We start from the raw sequence: 26,374 nt of genomic DNA, 5'->3' as shown, positions 1-26,374 counted from the left end.
AACTACCTCCCAAAACCTCCATCTCCAAATATCATCACATTGGGGATTAGGGTTTCAATATATGAATTTTAGGAGACACAAACATTTAGTTCGTGGCAGAAATGAATGTATTTGAGTGCATGGTGTGCTCTGTCGATTTCTGGGAAGGCCATTCAGCTCATTTAAAACCCTACCATTAGATATCCATTCTCTGTGGTAGGGTACTACCTCTCAGATATAACACCTTTAAAAATCCAGTATGTTGGGAGTTCCCGTTGTGGTGCAGTGGAAACGAATCTCACTAGTATCCATGAGGATGCAGGTGCAATTCCTGGCCTTGCTCAGCAGGTCGGTGATCCGGTGTTGCTGTGAGCTGTGGTGTAGGTCGCAGGTACGGCTTGGATCTGGCATTGCTGTGGCCGTGGTGCAGGCTGGCAGCTGTAGCTCCGATTCGACCCCTAGCCTGGGAACTTCCATATGCCGTGGTTCAGCCCTTAAAAGCAAAAATAAATAAATAAATAAATAAATAAATAAATATCCAATATGTCTGGAGAGGCAAACCCAAAGCTAGTATAGTGTAGTTCTTAGGAGCAGGCTCTGGAGTCAGTTCATACCCTTACTAGCTGTACGACCTTGGGCAATTAATTCATTTTTCTGGGCTTTCGGTCTCCTCATATATAAACTGGGGATGATAAAAATACCTCAGTGGTTTTCGTGAACTTTCAATGAAATATGTATTATGCTTAAAAGAACACTATCTTGCTATATAAGTATTAGCAATTAACATTCTCCATTTGCATAAATCAGCATATTACATCGACATCTTGTTGACAGAAAGTTGACATCAGCTCCCAAAGCAGTCGGAGTCTTGTTAGGGAAACTGGGAGGGCATCCCTGGCATACATGAGGCACTTTGAGGAATGATCTGCCTTGGTGGGGTGTTACAGTGGGTGTCATAAAGCCGCTAGGTGCCTGGATGCCTGAGGGAAGCATTTACAAGAGAGATAAAGGGGGATAGATTTGCTTCTGGTCCTAACCAGAGTATTCAATAACTGATAGAACTGATCAGCTGGTAGAGTGAGCAAATAAGGTGACTATGCACCTGCAAATGTACTTCAAATTCAGTACTTGCTTAATGTTTCTGTGTCTCATAATTCTATCCCTGGCAATATTCAGGTGATGCTAGGTCTCTGAACCACAACACTGGAAGGACCATGGAAAAGTGTAAAAGAAAGTATGTTTCTTTGCTAAATGCCCTTGCCTCTTTCTTTTAGATTACACAAAGCAGATGACGTTTGAAGCCCAAGCCTTTTTAGAAGCTGTGCAGTTCTTCCGACAAGAGAAAGGACACTATGGCTCATGGGAGATGACCACTGGGGATGAAATCCAGGTAACATCAGCTCAGAATTTTGGATCCTGTTCTCTCTCTGGGTGTTAAAAGGTCAGAATCACAATAAACAGTCAAACAAATAAACAAAAAGTTACAAGAATGGAAGATGGAGTTCCAAAGGCCATTTCTCTCATTGTCTAGAAGCATTAGGTCAGCAAGCTATTGAGCACCTTCTCGAAAGACCTCCAAATTAGGCACTAAATAGGGCAGCCTAGACCACTGCGATTGCAATGGAAGAGTTACCATTTCCAGTGTTTTTCTGGAAAAAGCATTAGCCTCGCAATCAACTGACTTCATACTTCCAGATTACAAGCGAATGTGAGCAGTGTGGCATAGGGCAGAGTGTGTGGTGGGGCATTAGGTCATTCTGTCAGGGTATTTAACCTCTTTTAGTCTCAGGTTACTCTTTTGGGGGGAAAAAACATGGAAATATAATGTTTGCCTTGCAGGGTTGCAAGCATTAAAAGAGATGTAGTTGGAAAAGTAAAGTATTTGGCACAGAGCTATCTTTATCTATGGGATGATGTATGAATGAAGTGGTTAAAGGAAACAAATTTTAGATACATTGGGTAGTTTTCTGTGTTTCATTTACCTTTTCTAGTGTAATATCCTCTGCGATCCCATATGGTTTCTCATGACCTTGATTAAATGTCAGTCATGGGCTATGTGTCTGGGTTGGCTTCTTCCAGGCACATTGTTACACATCTCCAAGGAAACTATATTTCATAATGTGACCCCACTCACCTTGAGGACACCAATCACATGGCTGATTCAACCAGGAACAGGAGGCTGAGTATGGGCCTTATTTAATTATAGGCACATAGGGTCCAAGAATGCTATACTCTAATTTCCCTTCGTAGCCTAGAATGCCTCTTTAGGGAGTTAGTGAAACTTATTAGGGAACAATATTTGGAAGATTCCAGTTAGTGTCTTGCCTTTATAGGGTCATTGAACATCTAAAGCCAAAAACATTTTCTCATGTAATGGGCTATTCTTTATTGTTTTAACATATGACTCAGAATACTCTCCCTCCACCCCTCTTCCTTTTCCCTCTCCACTCCCCCACCGCCCGCCCCCGACCTTCTTCTTCTTTTGGTGGATTCTAAACTCATTTATTTCCCATCCTGAGACTTACTCAAGACCTTCAACCAATTCTTGGTTTCTGATATGTGGAAGAAGCACAGTCATTTACAAACCTGAGAGGATTAAGGGCTAACCATACTTAGGCCAAAAAATAAAAAATGAAAGCTAGGGGAGGCTGAACCATTTGCCACCGATTGGCCTTTCATATAAACAAATGTATTTAATAGACATGCCAATATTAAAATGCCTTCGTGTAATACTTTTTATGTTCAAATCCTAACTCCGTCTGTTCGTTTTATCAGTCTCCTAGGATGGGTAGACCAGTTATAATTTCCATTTTGCAAGTGAGAAAACTGAGGGAGGAATATAGCGATTGAATGACTGGCGCAGTTTTTTTCATTCAAAAATTATTTATTGAGCTGCTTTATACCAGGCACTATGCTGGGTGCTAGAAATCCAGAGGTGGACAAGGCAGAGTGTCCCTGCCCTGTGGAGCTGATTGTTTCAGAGTCACATGCTAAGTGGATAAATGACAAAGGAAACAATGGCTTCTGACTCCTGGTCCAGTGAAAGATCAGTATCAACGGTGAGACTCTACCAAGTTAAACAGTCAGTTAGCTCCTTGAGTTTGGCTCGGCTACGTGCTTAATTTCTCCTCTCCTTTGAAATCTCACATGAGCCCACATTCCTTCATGATGCCATGGAAAGCAAGTACGTAATAAGTCCTTTCTGGGAGTTGAGGACTGAGTTTGTTTTCTTCTGTTGGCTTTCTGCTCTTTACTTTGGGCTGGTAGGTGTACATTGCTACAAGGTGCAAGAGGACGAAATGACTCATCCGTCATCACGGTGAGGCAGGACATACCTAGAGACACCCAGAGAACAAGGCAGCCTGAGAAGTGTGTGTGGGGGCACCTGTGTGCGCCTGTATTTACGTGGACATCATTCAGCAGCGCACAAAGCAGTCATAGGCAGGTGCTAATTTTTCAGTATGAAAAACATATCTTAAGGGAGAAACAAAGCAAAAACCAGAGGAGAAATCAGTAAAAGCTGGGGTTTTCAGGTGACCGACCCCATAAGAACTTTTGCTCCCCTGAGAATCTGAGTGTCTTTGTCAAAATCACGGGCTCATAAAACGTGAGCCCTGGAAGAGCATTATTTTAGGGTTATTTGTTCAGCACCCTCCAAGCGCGAGAAAGAACATTCGGAGCCGTTGGCTCGAGTCACAAGGCCAGTATGTGACAGAAGTGCATTTTGAGCCATGTCAGATGATCCTTGGAGAAGCTGGTGAGAGGAAATGACTTTTAAGACTTCCCTGTGTGGGGCCCGGCTGAGGCTCCGCTTCACCGTAACTGCCTACACATGGGCTGAAGCAGCCCCTGTCCTAAGACTCAGAAAAAAAGAGGTCAAGGCCCCAAAGAAGCTACCAAGTAGTTAAAGGAAAAGGCATGGCATGACTGAGTTTGAGAATATGACATCTTTTGTTTAAAGCACTGAGGTTATTTGCATTTTTTTCATGCCTGCTTAGACCTTAGTCATAACATTATCCGAACCCCCTCTATCCTAGGGGACTGTATTTAGACGATTTTCAGGTTTGTTACATTATTATCTTCTTCGTAATGACTCACACGGCAAGTATGGCATGTCCTCCTGGCGATGGTTATTTTAGGCAAGCGTCCAGGCAAAGCAAATATCTTCGAGTGACTTGTCTGACCAACTATTAGAGTGAAAATATGTGTACACCAGTGAAAGCATCAATACATTTTCTGCTTGTCAATAAAAATGTATCAAATGAAGTCATGAGGGGAAAACATTTTGTACAATGTAAATATAAGTTTTGCCATATATTTGTTATTTGCCTTTCGGATCGAGAGAGGAGCTCATCATTCCCACAGGTCAGGGTGGTTTCAAGACTGGAAAACTATCCACAGTTTTTAGGCCTTGTCCATATGTTCCAGAGTTACCTTTTGTCTAATGACCTTGAATGTGACCCCTTTAAATGGATTCTTTTGTCCGTGGCCTCTCAGTAACACAAAGGGCAGGAAGCCCACGGCCTGGGCAGACAAGGGGCCAGCCTCAGGAAGGAGGGCAGGCTTTCTGGGCCTCGCACCTTCCTCATCCCCTCGGCATCCAGAAGGCCACACGTGGGGTGTCCTTTAGAGAGTGACCCTGGGTTTGTCGGTTTTGATCAACCTAATGGCATGTTTGGCTTCTTATATGTGTGATGGAATTTTAAAATCTCCCAGTGAAATCCCAGCAGTTAAATGTACATACCCCCCCTCTTTTAAAGCACAAGAGATTGTTTCAGGTCCCTTATGGGAAAACTCAGTGAATTCTGTTCTGAGGAGGAAAGACTGGCGAACCCCTTCATAAAGTATGATTTTTTTTTTAAGATTGGATTAGCTCTTCTCTCGGCCAGCCCCAGGGCTTTGAACCCTGCTCATGGAAGGCTGACCAAGGTAGGGGACCCCAGAGGGTCCTGGGTTGGGGAAGAACAGCTCAAGGGCAGGGTGGGGAGGGGCTGAGTTTTACAGGAAGATGAGCTGTTGGAATGAGACAGGGTTTGGCTTCAGTATCCAGGAGCTCTGGCTGCCCGGGGCTTTTCCCTAATCACCCACTTCCCTCACCACCCACTCCTCCCCTCCTTTTTTTTCCAGACATAGTTTCTTTTCAATCCCCTAAGCTATAAAATAGAACCAAATTCCTTGGAACATTGTATGGGAAAGACTAAAACAAAACTGTAAGCCCACCCAAATGGGACAATCTCTTTCTTTGGACTGTATAACATTTTCATCTTTCAACCCCCTTTCATGCTCCTGCTCAGATTCACACCCATCTCTGCAAGAGGGTAAATCTGGACAATTCTTATGATTCTTGAGTTAATACTTTTCAACTAAGATAATATTTTCCATCGAGTTTAAATTCAGGCTTCAGTCACCTTGTGCTCTTAGCTCACTCTCCCCCTTGCCACCGTTGCGTCACTCTTGGGCAGATGTGTTCCAAACAAGAATTTACTCCACTGGGCAAAATGGGGTTCAGGAATTATTAATTATATACCTGACTCTAAGAAGATGGAAGTGGGATTCTTGGTGCAGAAAAAACAAAGAGCATGAAGACACTTAGATCCTGATAAATCTCGAGGGGGCACGATGGTCTCAGAGGACACAGACAAGGACTCAAGCCATCAAAACCAAGCCTGGACCCCTTCACCATTTTACTAAGGAGGCCCTTCCCCGTAACTGAAGCTTCCTTTCTTATCCTAGATGCATTAGATTCTAATAGTTTGAACCGTAGACATTTGAATTTGAGGAACTTGTCCTTTCCAGTGGAAAAATGTAAGCAGACATGACTGTTCCTTGCAGATGTTTCAGAACATGTTTACCTTCCAAGGTTATCGTCCTTGAGATTTCTGTGGCCTCAGACCCAGAGTTAAACTATTCACCTAACAGATTTTATGTAGCCCAGGACAATCTTTTTTTTTTTTTCTTTTCTTTTTTACCTTTTAAGGCTGCACCTGTGGCATACGGAAGTTCTCACCCAGGCTAGGAGTTGAGTCGGACCTGCAGCTGCCGGTCTATACCACAGTTTATGGCAACGCCATATCCTTAACCTCCAGGAATCAACCCTGCATCCTCACGGACACTATGTAAGGTTCTTAACCATCTGAGCCACAACAGGAACTCCAGCCCAGGACAATCTTAAGTTTAGGACAGGGACGGGCAGTCATGACACCTTCAGTTGGCCCGATGCTTAGATTTCGGCATCCCCAACTAAACTAGCTCTGGGGCTCTCTTCCTCTTGACAGATCCTGAGTAACCTGGTGATGGAGGAGCTCCTGCCAACCCTTCAGACAGACCTCCTGCCTAAAATGAAGGGGAAGAAGAACGACAGGAAGCGGGCCTGGTTCGGTGTAAGCCGTGATTTTGCTTTGCAGCTGTGCTGCTCGAAATGAACATTCCCTCCCCTCTCCTCTTAGGGTATTATTTTTTTAAGGACGTAATTCCTTCCCTGGCTAGAGAACGGCCCAGTCTGCTCAGTCCCACTTAACGTGAGGACGAATCCAAACAGACTCAAGCCCTGAAAGAAAAATTAGAATGTGTGTGTGCGGTTTTATGTCGTGACCGTCTGCCGTGTACCCTCCCGCTTCCACCTGACTCGGTCAGGCGCTGGCACATGATAGAGCCCCGGTTTATGGGTTGTTCTCTGCTGCAGCTCCTCGAAGAGGCCTACAACCTGGTCCAGCATCAAGTTTCAGAAGGATTAAGTGCCTTGAAGGAGGAATGCCGGGCCCTGACCAAGGACCTGGAAGGAACCATCCGTTCAGACATGGATCAAATTGTGACCTCAAAGAACTTTTTAATCGGAAAGATCAAAGGTCAGTGGTGATGATCCACCTGCTCCTTCAAACTAGATCAGCTGTGCGTGGAAGGCGCCACCGCAGCGTTAGAGTTTATGGTGTCAGAGGAGGACTAAACAGAGGGACATGGCAGGAGGTGACAGCACTTGTAACAGGAACGTGCTGAAGGTGCTGGTCAGAGCCCAGGCCTCCCTATGGAAACTTGTGAGGACACAGGGTCGTCTTGTGGTTGTGCCTGTGTCTCCTGACCCTGCCTGCACCTCTGCCCTCGTAGCACTTCTGACCCCAAGTTGTAATGGCTCTGCCCCTGCCCGCCCCTTGCTGTAAGGTCTCTCAGGGCAGGGCGGTGCTGCCCTGGTTCACTCAGGTGTTCCCCGTGTCTGGTACCATGCCTGGTAATAGGCAGCCTCACAGTGAATATTTGAACTGGTGAATAAATGGATTTTCCTTTAATGAGAAAAAAAAAAACATTAGCTTTAGATTTGATAAATCTGTATCCTACAGATTTTCGACTAACAGTGGGGTTATGTGCCAATAAGCCCATTGGAAGTTGCAAATGCATTTCATACACCTAACCTACCAAATCGCATAGCCTAGCCTCGCCACCTTAAACGTGCCCAGACCACTTACATGAGCCCTCTGTTGGGCAAAGTCGTCTAACACAAAGTCTAGCTTAAAGTGCCAAATATCTCATACAACTTAGTGGATATAAGACTGAAGGTGAAAAACAGAAGGGTTATCACTCGTGATCTGGTGGCTGCCTGGGAGCTGCGGCTCCTGCTGCTGCCCAGCATCCTGGGAAAGCATCTTACCGTGTCTCATTAGCCCCAGGAGAGATCAAAACTCAACACTGAAGTATGGTTTCTCCTGAATAAGGATTGCTTTCACACCATCGTAAACTTGAAACATCGTCAGTCGAGCCATTGTAAGTCGGGGACTGTCTGTAGTCTCAGTTCTAAAGTTAGCTGGTCACGTGTACTCAGGTAGGTGCCTCGATGTCTGTGCACTGCAGGGCCCTCCTCTGAAGTCAAAGGGGCCCATGAGGTTGCAGTCAGCAAACGGTGGCGCTTGAGCCAAAGCTGTCCTGCCACCCATTTTTGTCAATAACGTTTTATTGGAACACAGCTGTGCCCATTCATTTATCTATTGTCCGTGGCTGCTTTCATGCCCCAAGGGCACAGGTGAGTCCTTTGGGTGGCAAAGCCGCAAGTGTTCACTCTCTGACCCTTAACAGAAGAAAGTTTGCCTGTTGCCTCACAAGTGGCCTTATCTGGCTTCTGAAGAATTCTACAAGATAAAACTCTTTGCTTGTGCATTTCCACAATCCCAAAAGCACACCACCCTGAGCATCATTTCGGAGGGGAAGCATGCCGGCTCATCTGTGGTTGTTTATCACCAATTGTCTCATATAGTCGATTTTCAAATTATTCACTCACTCATGCATTAAAAAAAAAAAAGTTCAATAAGTGCTTTCTGAGCAAGTGATGTGGCTCTAGCAGTGAACACGGAAGACCTAGTTGCTGTGCTCAAGAGACGGAGCCTAACGGGATTTCCTGCTTGGATTATCCTCTGCACTGCAGGCCCTGTACACACTGCAGCCCAGCTCCCTTCAGGCTCTTCTAAAAGGTCCTCCTGTTAGAGGCATAATTAGAGCAAAGGGGTGTGTGTGTGTGTGTGTGTGTGTGTGTGTGTTATTTATCTGTTCACATGATGCCTTCTAAGGCCAGATATAAATTAACTTCAGAGTGTTTTCTGTTTCCTATTATCCAGGTCTCATATTTCTTTATTAGACAACCGATCTAGAGTTATCGGTATGTTGAAAAATTTGAGTTGTCTGTATGTTGAAGTATTTTATACACCTTAAAACTGCCAACACCTGGGAGCTCCTATCGTGACACAGCAGAAATAAATCCGACTAGGAACCATGAGGTTGCAGTTCAATCCCTGGCCTCGCTCAGTGGGTTCAGGATTTGGCATTGCCATGAGCTGTGGTATAGGTCCCAGACATGGCTCAGATCCGGCGTTGCTGTGGCTCTGGCGTAGGCCGGCAGCAACAGCTCCAATTCGACCCCTAGCCTGTGAACCTCCATATGCCATGGGTGCGGCCCTAGGAAAAGGACAAAAGACGAAAGACAAAAAAAAACAAACAAACTGCCAACACCCAATTCCTATGCCCAATGAAATACGTTTCTGTGATCTGAAGCTGAGCTGAGCCTAACAGTGGCCATGCTCGTGGCCTGAATTAAACCATTCTCTTTCTCTCTGGCCTAAATCTCTGTGGCTCCAGTATATTCCACAAAAGATGGAGGAGTATCCTGCCCTGGACTAGTTTTTGTTTCCTAAAGGAAGCCTTGAACGGAGTCATGGTCAAGTCTTTTTAAAAGAATATCCAAAACACAATTTAACCGGGCCTCTGGTTCGTCCCCTTTAAAATAAAGCATGCACCTGTGCCCATCAGGCTGCCCTGATAAAGGGCTTTGGATTTTGAAAACTTATGGGAGTGTGAAAGCAGTAATCGCTCTGTTTCCTCCCATATAACTCTTGAGAGTGAAGCAACTGGCATACATTCTGTCCCTCATATACCGATGCATTCAATAAACATTTATTCTCCTCCTGCCGAATACAAAGGGTATGAGGAGTCCAAGAAGAAAACATAATTTTACAAGCAGATTTAGCTAAAAGGCATGTCACAAATACTGACAGAAGGAAAACTATGATAAATGCCACAAGGGAAGCTAGAACAGAGAGCCCGGTGGTTCCAAAGCAGGAACCATTTCAACTTCAAAAAACTGTGTGAGTCCCTCGCAATGAGAGTACTGTTGTAGTGTCACTTGGTTGGAAAGAATGATAATGACAAGTATCTATTAGGCGAGATCTAATAGCTACGGAGCACTTCCAGCGGGTCACACGTGGCTTTGAACGTAGGCAACGCATTTAATCCTCACCATGACCCTCAGAGTGACGACCCTCATGATCTCTGCTCCACAGACGAGAAAACCTAGGGAGAGATTAAGTACCTTGCCTGAGATTCCAAGGCTAGAATGGGGCAGCCCCAACCCAGCATTTTCTCTCTTAATCACTCCGCTCAGCTGCATTAATGCATGGCTCCTGAATTAATGTGTCACAACCCATGATTAATCACAGCAGCATCTCTGCATCCTTGAAAAAGAGCAGCGCCTACCTGTGTGGGATGTAAAATTTATTCCATCATTAAGGACACGGGGCCAGACCATAGGTCAAGAAGCTGTGTGGTGGTTAGGCTGCCCTGAGTGGGTGAAATTTGAACTTGGCCTTGAAGAGGTAAGTAGGATATGTACAAGCCGAGAGGGAGGAAGGCAGGCACAGGTGATAAAGAGCACTAAATAAAGGCACAAAGAGGGGGCTGGAGCGTGTGGCGGTGCACAGGCACGGGGTGCGGGGGTGGTGGATCAGCGGAAAGGAGCATCATCTCCCAGACGGCTCCCCGTGCCTGTCTCGGAGCCTCCACCCCGCAGGGGACATGGGCTGGCTGCTAAATCTTTACCGTGTGTTACCCAATGTTCATGGTTATTCTGAAATTTCAATTAGATGCTTTTCAAATAGTTCTTTTCGAAGAGTTACTGTATTAATAATTCATTTATCCTCCTGGCAAACTATTTGGCATTTGGGTATCAACTAAATTATTTTTAGGAGTCACAGATTGTTTCGTATTTGAATCATGCAACAGAAAAGGGTTTTCTACCTAGTCATTCTATGACCTGGTTAATATTTTATATCCCAAATCTTTATGCATTATTCATAATATCAATAGTACTGATCATCTTAGATTCTCCGAGTAAGTTCGATACTCTGTGACCCTGAGAAATATTTCCGCAAATCAAAATAAGAATGCGGCCATTTGTCTCACTGTAAGCAAATCATTTGCCAATAGAAATTAAGAAATACACTCGAATTCTATTTAGGGATCTGAAAATTAGGGTGTGACGTGGCTGAATCAGCTAGCATCGCTAGGCCCCCCCTTTCCCCATCTGTGAAAGCAGGGACTGGACACGCAGATGAGTTGGTACTTCCCTTCTCAGCTCTGTGGTACCCTGACAAGGCTAGGCGACTTACCAGGCGCCGCAGGGCTAGCCTTCCGGCCACAGAGCCAGCTCAAGCCTCTTCAAGCTCAGGCTTCCTTTACTGTGTTGCTGCTTCCAAACGTGGCTAATCACGAGAAACACCTGAACACTTAAAAAAACAAATGCAGATTTCCACGTCCTGTGCAGACTTACTGAATCAGAATCTTTATTGTGCTCCTCTTCTAAATCAAAAGGCAGTATTTTCTCTGGAAAGTAGCGTATTGGTTGTATTTGTTTAAATCCCTCTTTATGATTTTCAGTACACTATATTTTTGATCCTGAGCATTCATTCTTGAGTATCAGAAAAAATAGCTTTTAAAAAAAAAAGCGGGAATGGGCATAGGAAGCAGGATGGCAAACTGATTGGAATTTGTTTCCATTTACCAAAAAAAAAAAAGAAAGAAAGAAAGAAAAAGACTGTAGTTGAGTTTTTAAAACGGCCTTTAAGAGAAATTGAATTGTATTCAATGATTAACTTTTATAGAAATGAATTAAAACTTATAAGCTGTGTTTTTAGAAGACAAACTATGCAGTTTTTCTGGCCGTGCCTGCAGAATGTGGAAGTTCCCAGGCCGGGAATCAAACTGGCACCATAGCAGTGACCAGAGCTGCTGCAGTGACAACCCTAGATCCTTAACCTACTGTGCTACCAGGAAACTCCAAAACTATGCATTTATGCTGATGATGATTGATAGTAAAAAGACGGATCATTGCATTTTCTTTCTTTGTAGTGGGCATATATATTCATAGGGACCAAGCAGAAAAATGCATTTCATCTCAGGGCAGAAGTAATCTGGGGGAGGGGATAGGTTCTCTTTGTTCTAGTTCTCAAAGCACCTGATGGCTTTCCATTCTGGCACAGGACTCACTGTGTTGGTCTGTCTTGCCCATTTGAGCTTGCCTTGGCTGTTAAATGGCTTTGTGGGGCACCGCTCAGCCCTGGCCCGGCTCCAGTGTCTCCGAATCCAATTTTGCTTTTCACTCACAATTTTCTGGCTCTTCCTCCCTCAGCGATGGTGGCCCAGCCAGCAGAGAGTAGCTGTGCGGAGAGCGTGCAGCCATTCCTGGCATCCATTCTGGAGGAGCTCATGGGACCAGTGAGCTCAGGATTCAGTGAAGTACGCTCACTCTTTGAAAAAGAAGTAGATGAACTTAGCCAGAACTTTCAGACCACCAAAGATGGTGCCCGGCTAAAGGAGGTAAGATATGAAGCTAAGGAGTGGAGTACGAATGGTCCACCTGGGGCTGTCTCTTTGTGGGTCTTTATCTTCATTCATTTATTCTCCCCTCTCTCCCTCCCTCCTTCCCTTCCTTCCTTCCTTCCTTTCATTTGCCTTTCCATCTATTCATCTAGTCTTTCCCGTGTACATCCAATCACATTATTCATCTACCCCTTCATCCATCCATCTACCTGGTTTCCTTTATTAATAGTTTTCAAGTTGCAAAACTAATAACATGGCCAGACAAGTTAAACAATGTATTCAAATATTTATACAAAGGCAAAATTAATCACCATCACCCATATCCACCGAATTCTAGTCTACTTCCAACTCCCAGGCCATCTCCTCTCCCAGCTTCCTGAATTAACTAATATAAATAGCTTAGTATGTGTTTCCACATGCTTTTCTCTTGTTCATACAAGTATGTACGTATAGATCTTCATTTATGTAAAGTGTTTGTTGGTGCGTTTGTTTCTAAACATAGGAGTTCCCACTGTGGCTCAGGGGGTTAAGAACTCAACTAGTCTCCACGAGGATGCAGGTCTGATCCCTGGCCTTGCTCAGTGGGTTAAGGATCTGGTGTTGCTGCAAACCGCAGTGTAGGTCACAGATGTGGGTCAAATCTAGCGTGGCTGTGGCTGTGGCTGTGGCCGGAGGCTACAGCTCCAATACGACCCCTAGCCTGGGAACTTCCATATGCCACAGGTGTGGCCGTAAAAAATAAATATAGAGAGAATCATGATTTAAAAAAAAAAAAAAAACACCAATATTTCTCAAAGTGCAGTCCCTGAGCCTGCATCGTTATCGTCACCTGCCTACTAAACATGCAGATTCTCGGGCCACACTGATGGTGTACCAGATCAAACACTCTGGGGTAGGGCCCAGCAGTCTTTTTTTTTTTTTTTTTTTTTGTCTTTTGTCTGTTGTTGTTGTTGTTGTTGCTATTTCTTGGGCCACTCCCGCACCATATGGAGGTTCCCAGGCTAGGGGTTGAATCGGAGCTGTAGCCACCGGCCTACGCCAGAGCCACAGCAACTCGGGATCCGAGCCACGTCTGCAACCTACACCACAGCTCACGGCAACGCCGGATCGTTAACCCACTGAGCAAGGGCAGGGACCGAACCCGCAACCTCATGGTTCCTAGTCGGGTTCGTTAACCACTGCGCCACGACGGGAACTCCCCAGCAGTCTTTTTTAACAAGACCTCCAGAGGACTTGATGCACCTGAGAATCATTGACAGACATAACTGGGCAGATTTATTTTATACTTGCCGTGTTACAATGGATATACCTGCAAGTCAGTGAACAAAGCCAGATACCTCGGTTCCTTTCTTTTTTCTGTATGCCTACAAACACAGAATTTTATATAAATGAGATCATTTCATAAATATTTTAAGGTTTCTTACTGTAGCTTCTTTTAAAACTTGCCTTTACTCTCTCCCTGCCCCACTCATGTAACTTCCGTCAACGACTTGGCATATTCGCTATTCTGTGCTTTTCTCCATGCTTACATACTATATAAAACACATGTATTTTATAGGCTATTTTTTTTAGATTGTTTTCTCTTATAAAAGTGGGACTGAATTATATATACTGCTCTGCTTTTCAGTTTTCTCATTCAAAAATACCTTATGGAACTGTTTTTAAGTTACCAGTTCTAGCTCTAAATCATTTTTTTTTGTAACAGCTGCCTAATATTTCATGTATGAATACACCATGATTTATTCAACCATCCCAATGATGCTGGCACCATGAACAAATGTGCAATAAATAGCTTTTACATATATTCATATACTTTGATGCTTTTCTTTCTGTGGGATAGATTCCTGGGACAGGATTGGTGAGTCGAAAGGAACATTTCTCATGTTAACTGATGTTTCCATTTTCATCCCAAAATAAGGACTGAAATTTTACATTTCCAACAGTTGTACGTGATGGAGGACTTTCTCCCTTATGGTCCCATCAACACTAGGGAATCATTTGTTTAAACTTTTGCCAGGCTTATAGGAGCAAAGTGATAATGGATTTTTCCTCTCCTGTCTGTTTAGTTGATATTTTTAAAAAAATAGACACATTACAAATTATGTGACAAGGGGCAAGTTTGACAGCATGCTTTAAATTTTTTTTTTTTTTTTTTTTTTTTTTTGCCTGAGCCCATGGCATGTGGAAGTTCCTGGGCCAGGTATTGAATCCAAGCCACAGCAGTGACAGTGTCAAGTCCTTAACTCCTAGGCCACCAGGGAACTCTGGACAGTATGCTTTTGATCAATATTAATTCCACTTCAATGGAGCGCTCCAGAATTCATTTCTTTTTTTCTCTCTTTCTTTCTTTTAATGGCCAAACCTGTGGCATATGGGAGTTCATGGGTTAGGGATTCAGATTGGAGCTGCAGCCTCAGGCCTACACCACAGCCACAGCAACACTGGATCCAAGCTGCATTTGCAACCTACACTTCAGCTTAGGGCAACGTCGATGCTTAACCCACTGAGTGAGGCCAGGGATCGAACCCACATCCTCACAGAGGCTATGTTGGGGTCTTAACCCACTGAACCATAAAGGAAATTCCCCAGAACTCATTTCTTTTTCTTTTCTTTTCTTTTCTTTTTTTTTTTTTTTTTTACTTTTTTTGGTTTTCAGGGCCACACCTGTGGTGCATGGAAGTTCCCAGGCCAGGGGTCAAATTGGACCTGTGTCTGTGACCTACCCCACAGCTCACAGCAATGCCAGATCCCTGACCCACTGAGCGAGGCCAGGGATCGAACCCATATCCTCATGGATACTAGTTGGGTTCTTTACCACTGAGCCACGACAGGAATTCTAAGAACTCATTTCTTAAAGGGAGTAAAGTTTTCCTTTAACATGTACAATGAAAGTGGGCCCTTGTTAAATTCTTATTTAGAGAAATCTAGAAATCTAGATTTATCTCTTTTCAGTGACCTGGAACTCAGCCAGCACATCCTGTATCATTCACACCCACCCTGTTACTAGGTACTCTCCGGTTCTCCCTAAGCCTCCATTTTCAGCACCTTTCTTTCTAGCTTCTCTTTCTCCACCCTCCCTGCTTTTTACTCTAGATCTTCAATATTCTATTTTTAAAGTTACCTTTAAATAAGCTTGGAAAACAGGATGGATTCTGTTGGCAACAATGCTTACAGTGTGAGAGTACGTTGATAATACTTGAGGTCTTTCACAGATGAGGTCTGTCACTGTCCTCTTGCTGGAAGTTGCATGGTCTCATTGGTCAAGTTATAACTGGTATAAACTAGAGGAAGGGGGACCCCAGTTTTTAAAGCTGGATACCTCTTCCAGGCCCGGCCTCTTCCTATCTCACCCACCTTCCTATCACTAGCAGAGGGAAGCCCTGTGGGCACTAGCAGAGAGCCTCAGAGAATAGCGGGGACTCTGGCTTTGCTCTTGGAGTCCAGGGCGCATCCTGACCTCCCTGGGGTCTTCTGAGAGGGAGTCACTCAGTAAAGAAGGCTTTGGAGGTTCCTGGGCCCAGCAGCAGGTCCATGTGCCAAAGAGCCTGCCTGAGCTCTTGAGCTCTGGAGGTGGGTGCTTGGGGTCTATCAAGAGCATGGAAAGACTGGAGCCCCGGAGAATGCACCCTGGGGTTCTCCCATTATCCAGCTGGTTCTTCTCCCAATCGCCAAGTTAGTAATAGAACTGCCCCCAGGGAGCCAACAAAGGAAGGAAACAGGACACTGAAGATGCCACCGATGCAGTGATCCAAGAAGGGATTCTCTCTAATAACATACGTGTGATTGTTGAGAATTTGTGTAAAATGTAATAGGAATGTACTATGGTTCCCAAGTGTGAAGGTGTATAATTTTTCCCTTCACTAAAATGCAGCTTCTGGACCAGCTTATGAATCTTCCACTGGATTCCGTGAAGATGGAACCATGTTATGATAAAGTCAACCTGCTTCAAGAGCACCTGCAGGATCTCAAGAGCCGCTTCAGATTCCCCCACATTGACCTGGTGATCCAGAGGACGCAGAACTACATGCAAGAGGTAGGGACGGTGGGGTTGTCCGAGGTGGATGAGGATGGGGAGCAGAGAAACAAGTGCAGCAAAAGAGACAGGTGTGCCCAGGTAGCTCGGGGAACTGAACCGGGGCCCCTTTCTTTAGTCATCATGTTGAGGGAGAATGTATTTTTGTCCTAGTCCAGCCGACTTCATATTTTCATGTTGATGAGCATCGTAGAGAAGAAATATCTCAGGGAAATGAAGCAGCGTGAATTGACAATTACTTGATTTGTCAAATCAGTGCTGTTAACAGTGGCTGCACATAAGAATCATCTGGGAGCTTTTAAGAAATAGCGATGTCTAGGCCACACTCTCCATGATTCTGATTTTTTTTTTTTTTTTGGCAACATAAAAAAAATCTTCACTTCTATTGCAACTGCTTTTAATATGCAGCCAGGATGGAGAACCACTGGCTCGAGTTCATTCCCTAACCTAGTTAAAAGTAAATCAATCAGTCCATCGCAGCTCGAAATTTGGATTCCTTATGTCTGCTTGATAGGTTCCTTTTTTCCCCACAAGGAACTTTTTCTTGAGGAACAGGAATGAATAGCACAAATTCAGTGCATATTCTAGTGAAGGCTGTGATCATGGAAGCCATAAGAGCACGACGCTACTTCAAAGATGTGTTCCAGGGGAGATTCCTGTGGGGCTGGACACAGCGCCAGACCCCACTTCAGGGAGCCGATAGTGAGAGATCCTTGGGTAAATTCAGTACAGCATTGGAAGCGCTGTGAGAAAGGTACCATGTCCCTGTGTCAGATGCTTTTGCATCCCAGGCATGGGGAAGAAAGCATTTTTTTCTTAAACATTATAACAGGATTGAGGAGCACATTTTGTGTATTATCTAACCTCTGAGTTGTGAGGGATTAAAAACAAACCAAGAACAAATCTGGTCAAGAGTTTAACGGAAGAAGAAGTCTGAACTACTTCTGTGTCCTAACCGAGGAGCACGTGGCCACTGTCTCCACCGAGCTCCGACCCTGCCTCCCTTCCCAGCCTGGCAGGGGCAGGAAGAGAAGGAGGACGGGAAGCGGGGACGTGGGGTGAGAGATGTGCTCAAGTGGTTTATATCACCTGAAAGTGGAGAGGCAGAATTGAGGAGCTAAAAAAAAAATCATTGGAGAGGACTCCCACCTCATTTTGTTAAGGTCTGGCTCCAGGTAGCAGAGAACAGACGAAGGGGATGCCCACTGGAGATGGTGGGTGTCCTCCATCCCCCGGTTCAGGGAGGAGGAGAAGAGGTGAAAAGAAAAGATACATTCATGTGTACGTACATGCATAGATCGTGTGTGTGCGCGCGCGCGCACATGCGCGCGCACTTCCCACCTCTCACCGATCCCACTGAGGCCATGAGCCTGTGAGTGTCACAATCCATCAGGAGGTGAGGACCTGATGCCCTGGGTCACCCCCAGGGTAGTGCCCGCAGGGGCCTCATCTCTGATGATATCCCCTCCCTTCTTTCCAAGCCGACTTAGACCTGTGGGTGGTGGTCCCAGCCTCTGACCGCGGTCTGCTTCTGTGCTGTCTTTGGTTTCTAGCTCATGGAGAATGCAGTGTTCACTTTCGAGCAGTTGCTCTCCCCACATCTCCAAGGAGAGGCCTCCAAAACCGCTGTCGCCATTGAGAAGGTTAAACTCCGGGTCTTAAAGGTAAAATTGTTCTCTTATTCGTGGGAAGCTTGCAGGAAGACCATGACCGATTTCTTTTGTTAAGTGGAAAATACCGAGTTCTCTCTTGCACTCTCTCCTCCCCTCCCGGTCTTTCCCCCCAAGGTACCGGTGACATCACCGAGCAGCAGTTCGCCCATGACTTTCATGCCTATTCTGCCCTCTAGTGGCTACTTTGGGTCCTCAGCATCAGTGTCCCTCAGCCAGAAGGGACATGTCCAGGCTTACTTGCATAGCAGTTGGATTTGATATTTATTGGCTGCCCACGATAAACAATTGTGATATGTATTTCGTGGAATCTAAAAATAAGCAAGGCACACCCTCTTTCTTCAAAGAGTTTACAGTACAGCAAAGCCCATTTAAATTAACCAACATTTTTAGAAAAATCAAAATCTCATAGCAAAGGAACTACTCCAAGAGATACCTGCCATGTAAAATGGTTTTAAATGTGCTTCATGCTTGAGTGTATATTAAAATGGTTGTAATAATATGAGCTTGCATATATAGAGCATAGTTTTAAACTTTAAAAAAAAACAAACAAAACTATCCTGTTTCATTTGATCCTCATAAGAACTTGTGAGATCACGGGAATATGTCTCCATTATAGAGATGAGGAAACTGACTCCCTAAGATCTCGTGTGACTTAACAGAAGCTCGACAGGCTGGCTAGTCAATGGTGAGCTCAGAGTGAAACTATCCCTAAACCTAGTCAGCTAATTCTTTGAGACCTGCTTTCCCTAAACAGGTCTTTGGAGCAGAAGGTCAAAGTCTCACAGAATCTAGGAGGTGGTCCCTGAATTTCAGACATGATCTATTTTTTTTTTAATTAAAGCATAGTTGATTTACAATGTTATGCTAATTTCTGCTATACAGCAAAGTAACTCAGTTACATAAGACCTACATTCTTTTTTTAATATTCCTTTCCATCATGGTTTGTCCCAGGACACTGGATATAATTCCCTGTGCTATAGGGTAGAATATCGCTATCTATCCATTCTAAGTATAATAGTTTGCGTCACCTACCTCCAAACCCCCAGTCCATCCCTCTCCCTCCTGTCTCTTACTTGGCAACCACAAGTCTGTTCTCTATGTTTGAACCCCATCTTAATGCCTCACAAGAAGTAGTAAACTCTGGCAACCAAATCATTGAGATTAAAAGCAGTATTTGTCATGGTAACACACATAATAATGAAGTTGCCATCAAGAAAGAAAAGATAGTATCTTTGCCAATGTCACCTCCAGCATCCACACACTTTATACCTCTCGGGACAGTCCAGCTCTCCTCTGCATACTGTTAACTACAAGAACATGCTTCCTTGTGTTAAGCCCGAGTTCTCACCATTATATGGTATTTCTAGTTCTCCCCTCTTTGTTCATGTCTTGCTTCCACATAGTAGCCTTTGGTTGTTTGACTAGAGCTGTGCTTTTGCCGCTAGGTATCGTCTCCAGCGTAAATCTCTTTAACCATTCTTTATTTAGCCTGACCATTCTATGTACATGCCTGTGATTACATGCCAGTTTGTTTGTGACCACCAGCCTCCAACCCCTGCCCTTCAAGCAACACCAAAAGCCAAACCCTGGTCTCTAGGTTTGGATGTTCCATGCAGAACAGAGCGAATCATCATCTTTCGTGTTTCAGACACTGAACTTCCAGACCTACCACAGTGTTAGTGTAGCCGTGAGCCAGACACTCTCTTCCTTTGCAGAAATCATTACAACCTACCGATCCTGCTCTCAGGATTTAGAGTGAAGGAAGGAGGTGATGATGGCTCCCATGTGCCTCCCCAGGACAGGGGCCCCAGAGTGCAAACCCATTTCCTAGTTCTAGCCTCAACTTTCAAACTTAGAAGTCGCTCGGTTTTTTTTTTTAATGTTCTTTTATTATAGTTGATTTACAGTGTTGTGTCAATTTCTGCTGTACAGCAAAGTGACCCAGTCATCTTACCTCAGTTTCTGTATCTGTTGGAGGGTCATTAGGGGGATAAAATGGGTCATTATCAGTCACAACTTCCACCTAGAGTGTGAGAAAATTGCACAGAAAGATCTCTAAACCTTGGAAGTACCACAGGGTCCTCAGAAATTATGGGGCGGGGCGGGGGGGAGAGAGATGAAGCAAGTAGCTAGGTTTTTGTTTAAGCAAAAGTTAGCAGATTGTAATGTTGTTATTTAGCATATGTTCTATCTCTGTATTAACAGCAATATGATTATGACAGCAGCACCATCCGGAAGAGGATATTTCAAGAGGCGCTGGTTCAAATCACACTTCCCACCATGCAGAAGGCGCTGGCGTCCATGTGTAAACCAGTAAGGCGATGGCTTACTCCAGAGTCTGCTCTTGTTGCCTATGGAGTTCAAGCTAATTTGGGGGGGGGGGGGTCATGATGTGCTTACAAACAGTAGATGACCAGGGAGGAGTCAACAAACTTTTTCTGTAAAGAGTCAGTAAATATTTTGGAGGTCGGGGGCCATATTATTTCTGTTGCAGCCACTCAGTGCTGGCTGCTGTTACAGCACAGAAGCAGCCAGAGATGATACATAAACAGATGGCCAGTCTGTATTCAAATAAAACTTTATTTACAAAAACAAGCAGCTGGCTGGATGTGCAGACCCTTGGATGAGGCAAAATCTCAAAGGGTAATAATGACCTGAGGTTGAGCCCAGTTAAGGGTTGCCCTGGAATGCCTGAGGATACCAAGTGCCCTCACTATGGCGTGACTCACAGGCCCAACACATCTTCTGAAACTTGCATCCAGGAAAATAAGTAACATGATTGCCAGAAGGATATTTGTTCTGTTAAATTCAACAACCTTTGCTTACTGAAATCAATGGAACCGAGAGCTCTTAAAGCTGCTGTGATCACTAGGCCATCAGTGACCGCCATGATCGGGAAGGTGTGCCTTCGTCTGCAGAGCAGGGGAATGGGTGAGCCCACTATGGAGGCTGGATCAAGACCTGAGTTCAAGTCCCAGGTCCTCCATGTATCAGCTCTGGGGCCCTGGGCAAGTCACTGTTCCTCTCTCTTGGCCTAGATTTCATCTTCTACAAAAAGAGAGGTAATGACACGTTGCAGTATCCTTCTTAAGACTGAGAGGACAAGGATGATATCAGTTAACACGTGAGGAGTGCCTACCATGTGCGAGGCACTTCGTGTGGATTGTCTCGGTGATGCTCCTGACAACCCTGTGAGGGGATTCTCTGCACATCCTCACGGCCCCAACGAGGAAACCTAAGGGGTTAAGTCATGGCCCCAAGGTGCAGCACCATCAGAAGCTGAACCCAGCTCATACTCACTGATAACATGGTCTGCGCTTAGTAAATGCTCTTCGCTGCTACTGTTACGACTGCTGCGTGATCTGTGAGCTGGGACATTTGCAAGGCCCACTCCCTCTTGGCACAAAAGATAAAGAGCTTTTTAGAATGTAGAAAGGGCTTTTGGCAGCTTAGAGAGTCTCCAATCATTGGAGCATTAAACTCCTTGGTGTGAGTTAACTACGGGAATTTCTTGGGTCATTTTTATATTCTGTAAATGCTCTTTTTCTTCAGACCATCATGGGCATATCTAGTACCTGGCACTTATTTCTGAGGGTATATTTCTTTCATAGAAAAGGGGATGTCAAGTCAGGGCGGTAAAGGCTCCGTCCGTGTGGTTGACCCTTTTGCCAGATGCAGATGGAAGAGTCCAGTTGTCCAAAGGATAGCTAAGGCCACCTCGGACCTGTCTGCAAGCAGATGTTCTGTTTTTCTTTTTCAATTCCAAAGGCCCTTGGGACCATCACCTCCCAGAAAAGTCCCCTTTCCCATCTGCTCCCCTCTTTCCAGGCATTTGCAGGGTGGTACCTAAACTGTAAGAGGCTCTTATCATTTTTAATCAAGAATATTTGGTTGCAAAAGAAGCTGAGGCCCAGTGTTTTTAGTAATGAAGGATATTGCATCACTGTCAAGAAACTTTAGAACATCTGGATTTATGATAAACTAGGAGAGCATTTGCTAGTCAGAGAAGGATTCTTTATTTTACGGAAGTGTGTTTCCCTTAGTTCTTTAAGTAAGTCACAGCTTCCAAGATCTGCGACAGTCAACCAAGAAGCACATTAGAATTGCCTGGGGGGGAATTCCCATTGTGGTTCAGTGGAAATGAGTCTGCCTAGTAACCCTGAGGACGAAGTTTCAACCCCTGGCCTTTCTCAGTGGGTTAAAGATCCAGCATTGGCGTGAGCTGTGATTTAGGTTGCAGGTGGCAGTCTTGGCTCAGATCTGGCATTGCTGGGGCTGCGGTGTAGGCCAGTGACTACAGCTCTGATTTGAACCCTAGCCTGAGAACCTCCATATGTTGTGGGTGCGGCCCTAAAAAGACCAAAAGAAAAGAAACAAAAAAGAAAGAAAGAAAAAACATCGCCTAGGGAGATTTTTTTTTTTTTTAATTTGATTATCCCAGACCATGCTCAGGGATTCTAACTTAATGGGTCCAGAGAATTATATATATGTCACAGTTTGATCAATTCACTATAGAAGACCTGTTTTGTAAAGGTGTACATGTCACAACAGGATAAGTACCCCTAGAAATGATTCCTTTCCGCAGAATTACTTAGCTGGTTGAAATTTTAAAGATCCACTCTATTTGTTCAGCAAACATGTATAAGATATGATCAAGGCACTGTGCCAGGCCAGTGTCCCTGCCAACCTGGGGTTCACAGCCTGGAGGCAGGAGACTGGCACACGGTGTACTTTGCAATGAGCATAGCAGGGGCCTTATGGGGACGTGTGATGGCCAAGCTCAGAGGAAGGTGCCCAACTCTGCCTGTGGGGTCAGAGAGGACTTCCCAGGGTCATGTTTTCCCCCAGTCCCGAGGGATGGATGACAGGCAGAGGCAGGGGATGGAGGAAGGGAAGACCGCATGGGGAGTGAAAGAAAAAGGGTGTTCAGACGTGAGCCCTTGCCCTTCGTGTTGCAGAGGAAGAGAGAGGCACAGAGCGGTGGCCTGGCTTGCTCAGGGTCCCACAGCCAGTCCAGGGCAGTGTCCAGCTGGAACCTGTCTGTATCTCAGTCTTGTCTCCAAGACCCTTTAGGGGTCATGGAAGCTCTTGTCTCCTCAGTCCTGGGGCTTTCCCAAGCTTGAGTATAAAGGGACCCTGTTTTGCTGTGATCTGGTCCTGGGCTACCGATCCTCCCCTTCCAGACAAAGGCATCAAATCCCACAGCCAAGTCCCTGGCTCTCTGAGAACAGGTGTCAGGAGCCCCCTCCAGCACCCTAGGGCCAGAGAGGACTGAGTTAATTGCTGGAATATGGTTTGATTTGTTTCAGTATCTGCCTTGTCCTCATACCGGTGACAGGCAAGCCATGGGGAGACGTGGGAAGCAGGAAGTATTACAGGATTTTGCAGGATACATGCATTGCCTTTGAGGGAATCGGTGCGTTCATCAGAGGAAAATGTTTCTGAAGAGTCCCTGACTAGAGAGTCTCCACATCTGAAAAGGGGTCCTGTTCTAATAGAGTTAAACATACGTCTCTGCTAGGACCCAGCAATCTCCCTTCTAGGTATACACTCAAGACAAGTCCTAAATTCACAAAAATCATCCATAAGTTTTTTTGTTTTTTGTTTTTTTGTCTTTTTGCTTTCTAGCGATGCACCCACAGTATATGGAGGTCCCCAGGCTAGGGGTCTAATCAGAGCTGTAGCTGCTAGCCTATGCCACAGCCAGAGCCACGTGGGATCCGTGCCACGTCTGTGACCTACACCACAGCTCATGGCAATGCCAGATCCTTAACCCACTGAGCAAGGCCAGGGATCAAACCTGCAACCTCATGGTTGCTAGTCGGATTCGTTAACCACTGAGCCACAATGGGAACTCCCCATCCATAAGAATATTCATAGCAGTTCTGCTAATAACAGTCAATATCCATTCAGAGGAGTATAATAAATGCCATTTATCAGTAAAAAGGAATGAGCTACTCATACATGCAGCAACACGAATGAATCTCAAAAACAAACACAAAATACATAATTCCATTTACCTAAAGTTAAAGAACAAGAAAAACTAATCTGTTGCTATAGGTACCGGATCAGTACTTATCTCTTGCGTGGGGTGGGCGAGGGGGGTAGCTGTGGTGTAGACTGGCCATAGTATATACAGGGTATGGGGGTGGTGGAAACACTCTCTGTCTTGATCTGGGTTATGGTCGCATGAGTCTATTTATATATTTTAAATCATTGAGCTGTACTTTTTAAATGTGTGCATTTTTCTGGGTGTAACATACCTTAGTAAAGTGCTGTCAGCATTAAAAAAAAAGAAAAAGAAAAAAAAGGAAGGCCCCAACCCACTCAGAAGGCCTTAAAATGTGTCTGCCTGTGTCCAGTCCAGGGCATGGTGCTTGGAAAAGGGACGAGGGTGACCAAATGCTTTCCACTCTAAGGGGGGTGGGGAGGTGGGTGGGGAGGTGGGTGGCGGGTGGGAGCCGTCCTTTCTATAGCATCTCTGCGAACTGGCATCTCATGATGTGTCCCCTTTATCTTCTTATCTCTCCCTCTCCAGGAACTTCAGAAATATGAGCAGTTCATTTTTGCAGATCACACCCATATGATCCACGTTGAGAATGTCTACGAGGAGATTTTACATCAGATCCTTCTTGATGAAACCCTGAAAGGTAAGGAGGGCTTCCCTGATGCTGGAGAAAGCTCTGAATGGGGGGGGTACCCCTGAAGGGGACCCCATAAGGCCACCTAGGTTTTATCAGCAGAAAGGGGAAGAGGAAATGGACATGGTTGCTGGGGAGAGAACAGCGGTGGGAAGAGAGAAGGATGCTCACCTCAGCGGAGGGGCCGTGATTTGGCTCACACTCCGCTGGCCTCTTAGATGCTATTTCTCTTTCAACCCAAATAATAACTCCGTGAGATGGGAATTTTAAAGCTTCATTTTTCAGATGAGAAAACTAAGATTTAGAGAGATTAAACCGAGGGTATCTCGTGAACAGCTGTCTTCCTCCAGCTGTTTCAGAAAGGGAAAGAGGAGATGGATACGGTTGCTGGGGAGACGCAGAAAACAGAGATGGGAAGAGAGAAGGAGGCTAACCTCAGTGGAGCGGTTTCAAACAGAACAACGGAGAAAGGGCTCTTCGCAGCCGCAGGCTCCACAGGCTCCACAACCTTCCCCCGCCCCCGCCACCAGGGCTTCCCAGCTGCTCTGCTCTCTTAGCACATTCCTCACCTCCCCGCAGTGGGAGAGACACTGGGCGATGACTCCATCCTCTGTGAGTCTTGTGGGGACACTGGCACCCCGAGCAATCAGGTCTTGCTTGGGATAGAAGTGTAGACAGGAAAACTGATAGAAATACACTGGAGAGGGCCATCCCTAAAACTATAGGCCTGAAAGGTGTCAGGTCCCCACAAGAACTCACAAAAATCCCTCTGCAAAGGCACCTGGCCAAGCATGAGCCACCAGGTCACAGCAGTTCATCCAGTGAGATAAGGAACACAAAGAGGCCAGCACAGTATCTGCACAAAGGGAAGAGCTCAGCCAAGGCCACTGCCACCTCAGCACCTTTGGGCAAATTAGAAAAAAAGTCTCCCTCCAGCCACCTGACTGCTCTCTATCAAGAAATTGTCAGAGTTCCCACTCTGGCTCAGTGGTTTAAGGACCCAATATTTGTGGTGTAGGTCACAGATGCAGCTCAGATCTGTCATTGCTGTGGCTGTGGCATAGACCGGCAGCTGCAGCTCCACTTCAACTCCTGGCCTGGGAACTTGCATTTGCCTGCAGGTGAGGCCATAAAAAGAAAAAAAATTGTCACTCTGTACTGATTTGGTTCGAGCGGACACACTGCTGCTGGCTGCTGGAAAATTACCATGCCAAATACACAAATCCGTGCTGTCTCTGATGTGAATGACACCCCCTTGGGTATGAGACTGTTGGACAACCTGCTCAGACATTAGGTGGAGGCGGATTGTCAAAAATGTCAGCTGCTGGTTGTTATTAGCGAGGTTACTGCTCTTGAGGCCTCTAGGGCTGAGCTGGGTGTCCACGGGCTCAGCTGGGACACTGCAGGTGGATAGAACTCTCTGCATGCTCCGTACTGAGGCCCCGCTACAGTTTCAGGACTGTGTTATAAGTAAAAGCAGAGAAAGTCAAGGCCTGTCCTGCCCTAAAGGAGTTTCATCAAGGTAGACAAACCAGAACCACACAGACCGGCCACTAATGAAATGCAGTGGGAGCCTCTCTGGATGATACAAATGATGCTATTATGGATTTGCGCTCCTTGAAAGCAGTGGTCACATTTTATTCATCTTTGGACTCTCAGAGCCTGTCCCATAGGTGATGCCCAGTAAATGTGTGCCGTTTGCATAAATGAATGAGGGAAGGAATGAATGAATGAATGTTACAGAGGTCTGGGGTTTGGAACAGGCTTGTAGGCTCTGATCATCAGGGAAGGCTACTTGGAAAAGGGTGGATGGAAGGTGAACTTGAAACTGGGAAATTAGAAGGCCAGAGAAGCTGAGAAGGAAGTGTGGCTTCTGGATAAAAGCAGAAAATCCAGGTTGGCCAGGGCAGCATATTGAT

The 26,374-nt window shown here is 45.3% G+C and overlaps 1 protein-coding gene across 1 annotated transcript in view; it reads left to right on the top strand.

Moving 5' to 3' along the window:
* NIBAN1 (niban apoptosis regulator 1) overlaps positions 1-26,374 on the top strand; it is a 163,489-nt gene that overhangs the window by 132,891 nt on the left and 4,224 nt on the right. The window contains exons 6-13 of the mRNA XM_047754279.1: positions 1,254-1,369; positions 6,255-6,359; positions 6,662-6,824; positions 11,918-12,105; positions 15,980-16,141; positions 17,695-17,805; positions 20,020-20,127; positions 24,353-24,464. Coding sequence (XP_047610235.1) covers positions 1,254-1,369; positions 6,255-6,359; positions 6,662-6,824; positions 11,918-12,105; positions 15,980-16,141; positions 17,695-17,805; positions 20,020-20,127; positions 24,353-24,464 — 1,065 coding nt within the window. The remainder of the gene's footprint in view (positions 1-1,253; positions 1,370-6,254; positions 6,360-6,661; positions 6,825-11,917; positions 12,106-15,979; positions 16,142-17,694; positions 17,806-20,019; positions 20,128-24,352; positions 24,465-26,374) is intronic.

The sequence above is a fragment of the Phacochoerus africanus genome, chromosome 11 (genome assembly GCF_016906955.1).
Source record: "Phacochoerus africanus isolate WHEZ1 chromosome 11, ROS_Pafr_v1, whole genome shotgun sequence".
In the NCBI taxonomy this organism is placed as follows: domain Eukaryota; kingdom Metazoa; phylum Chordata; class Mammalia; order Artiodactyla; family Suidae; genus Phacochoerus; species Phacochoerus africanus.
This window is presented reverse-complemented; position numbering and strand designations above follow the sequence as displayed.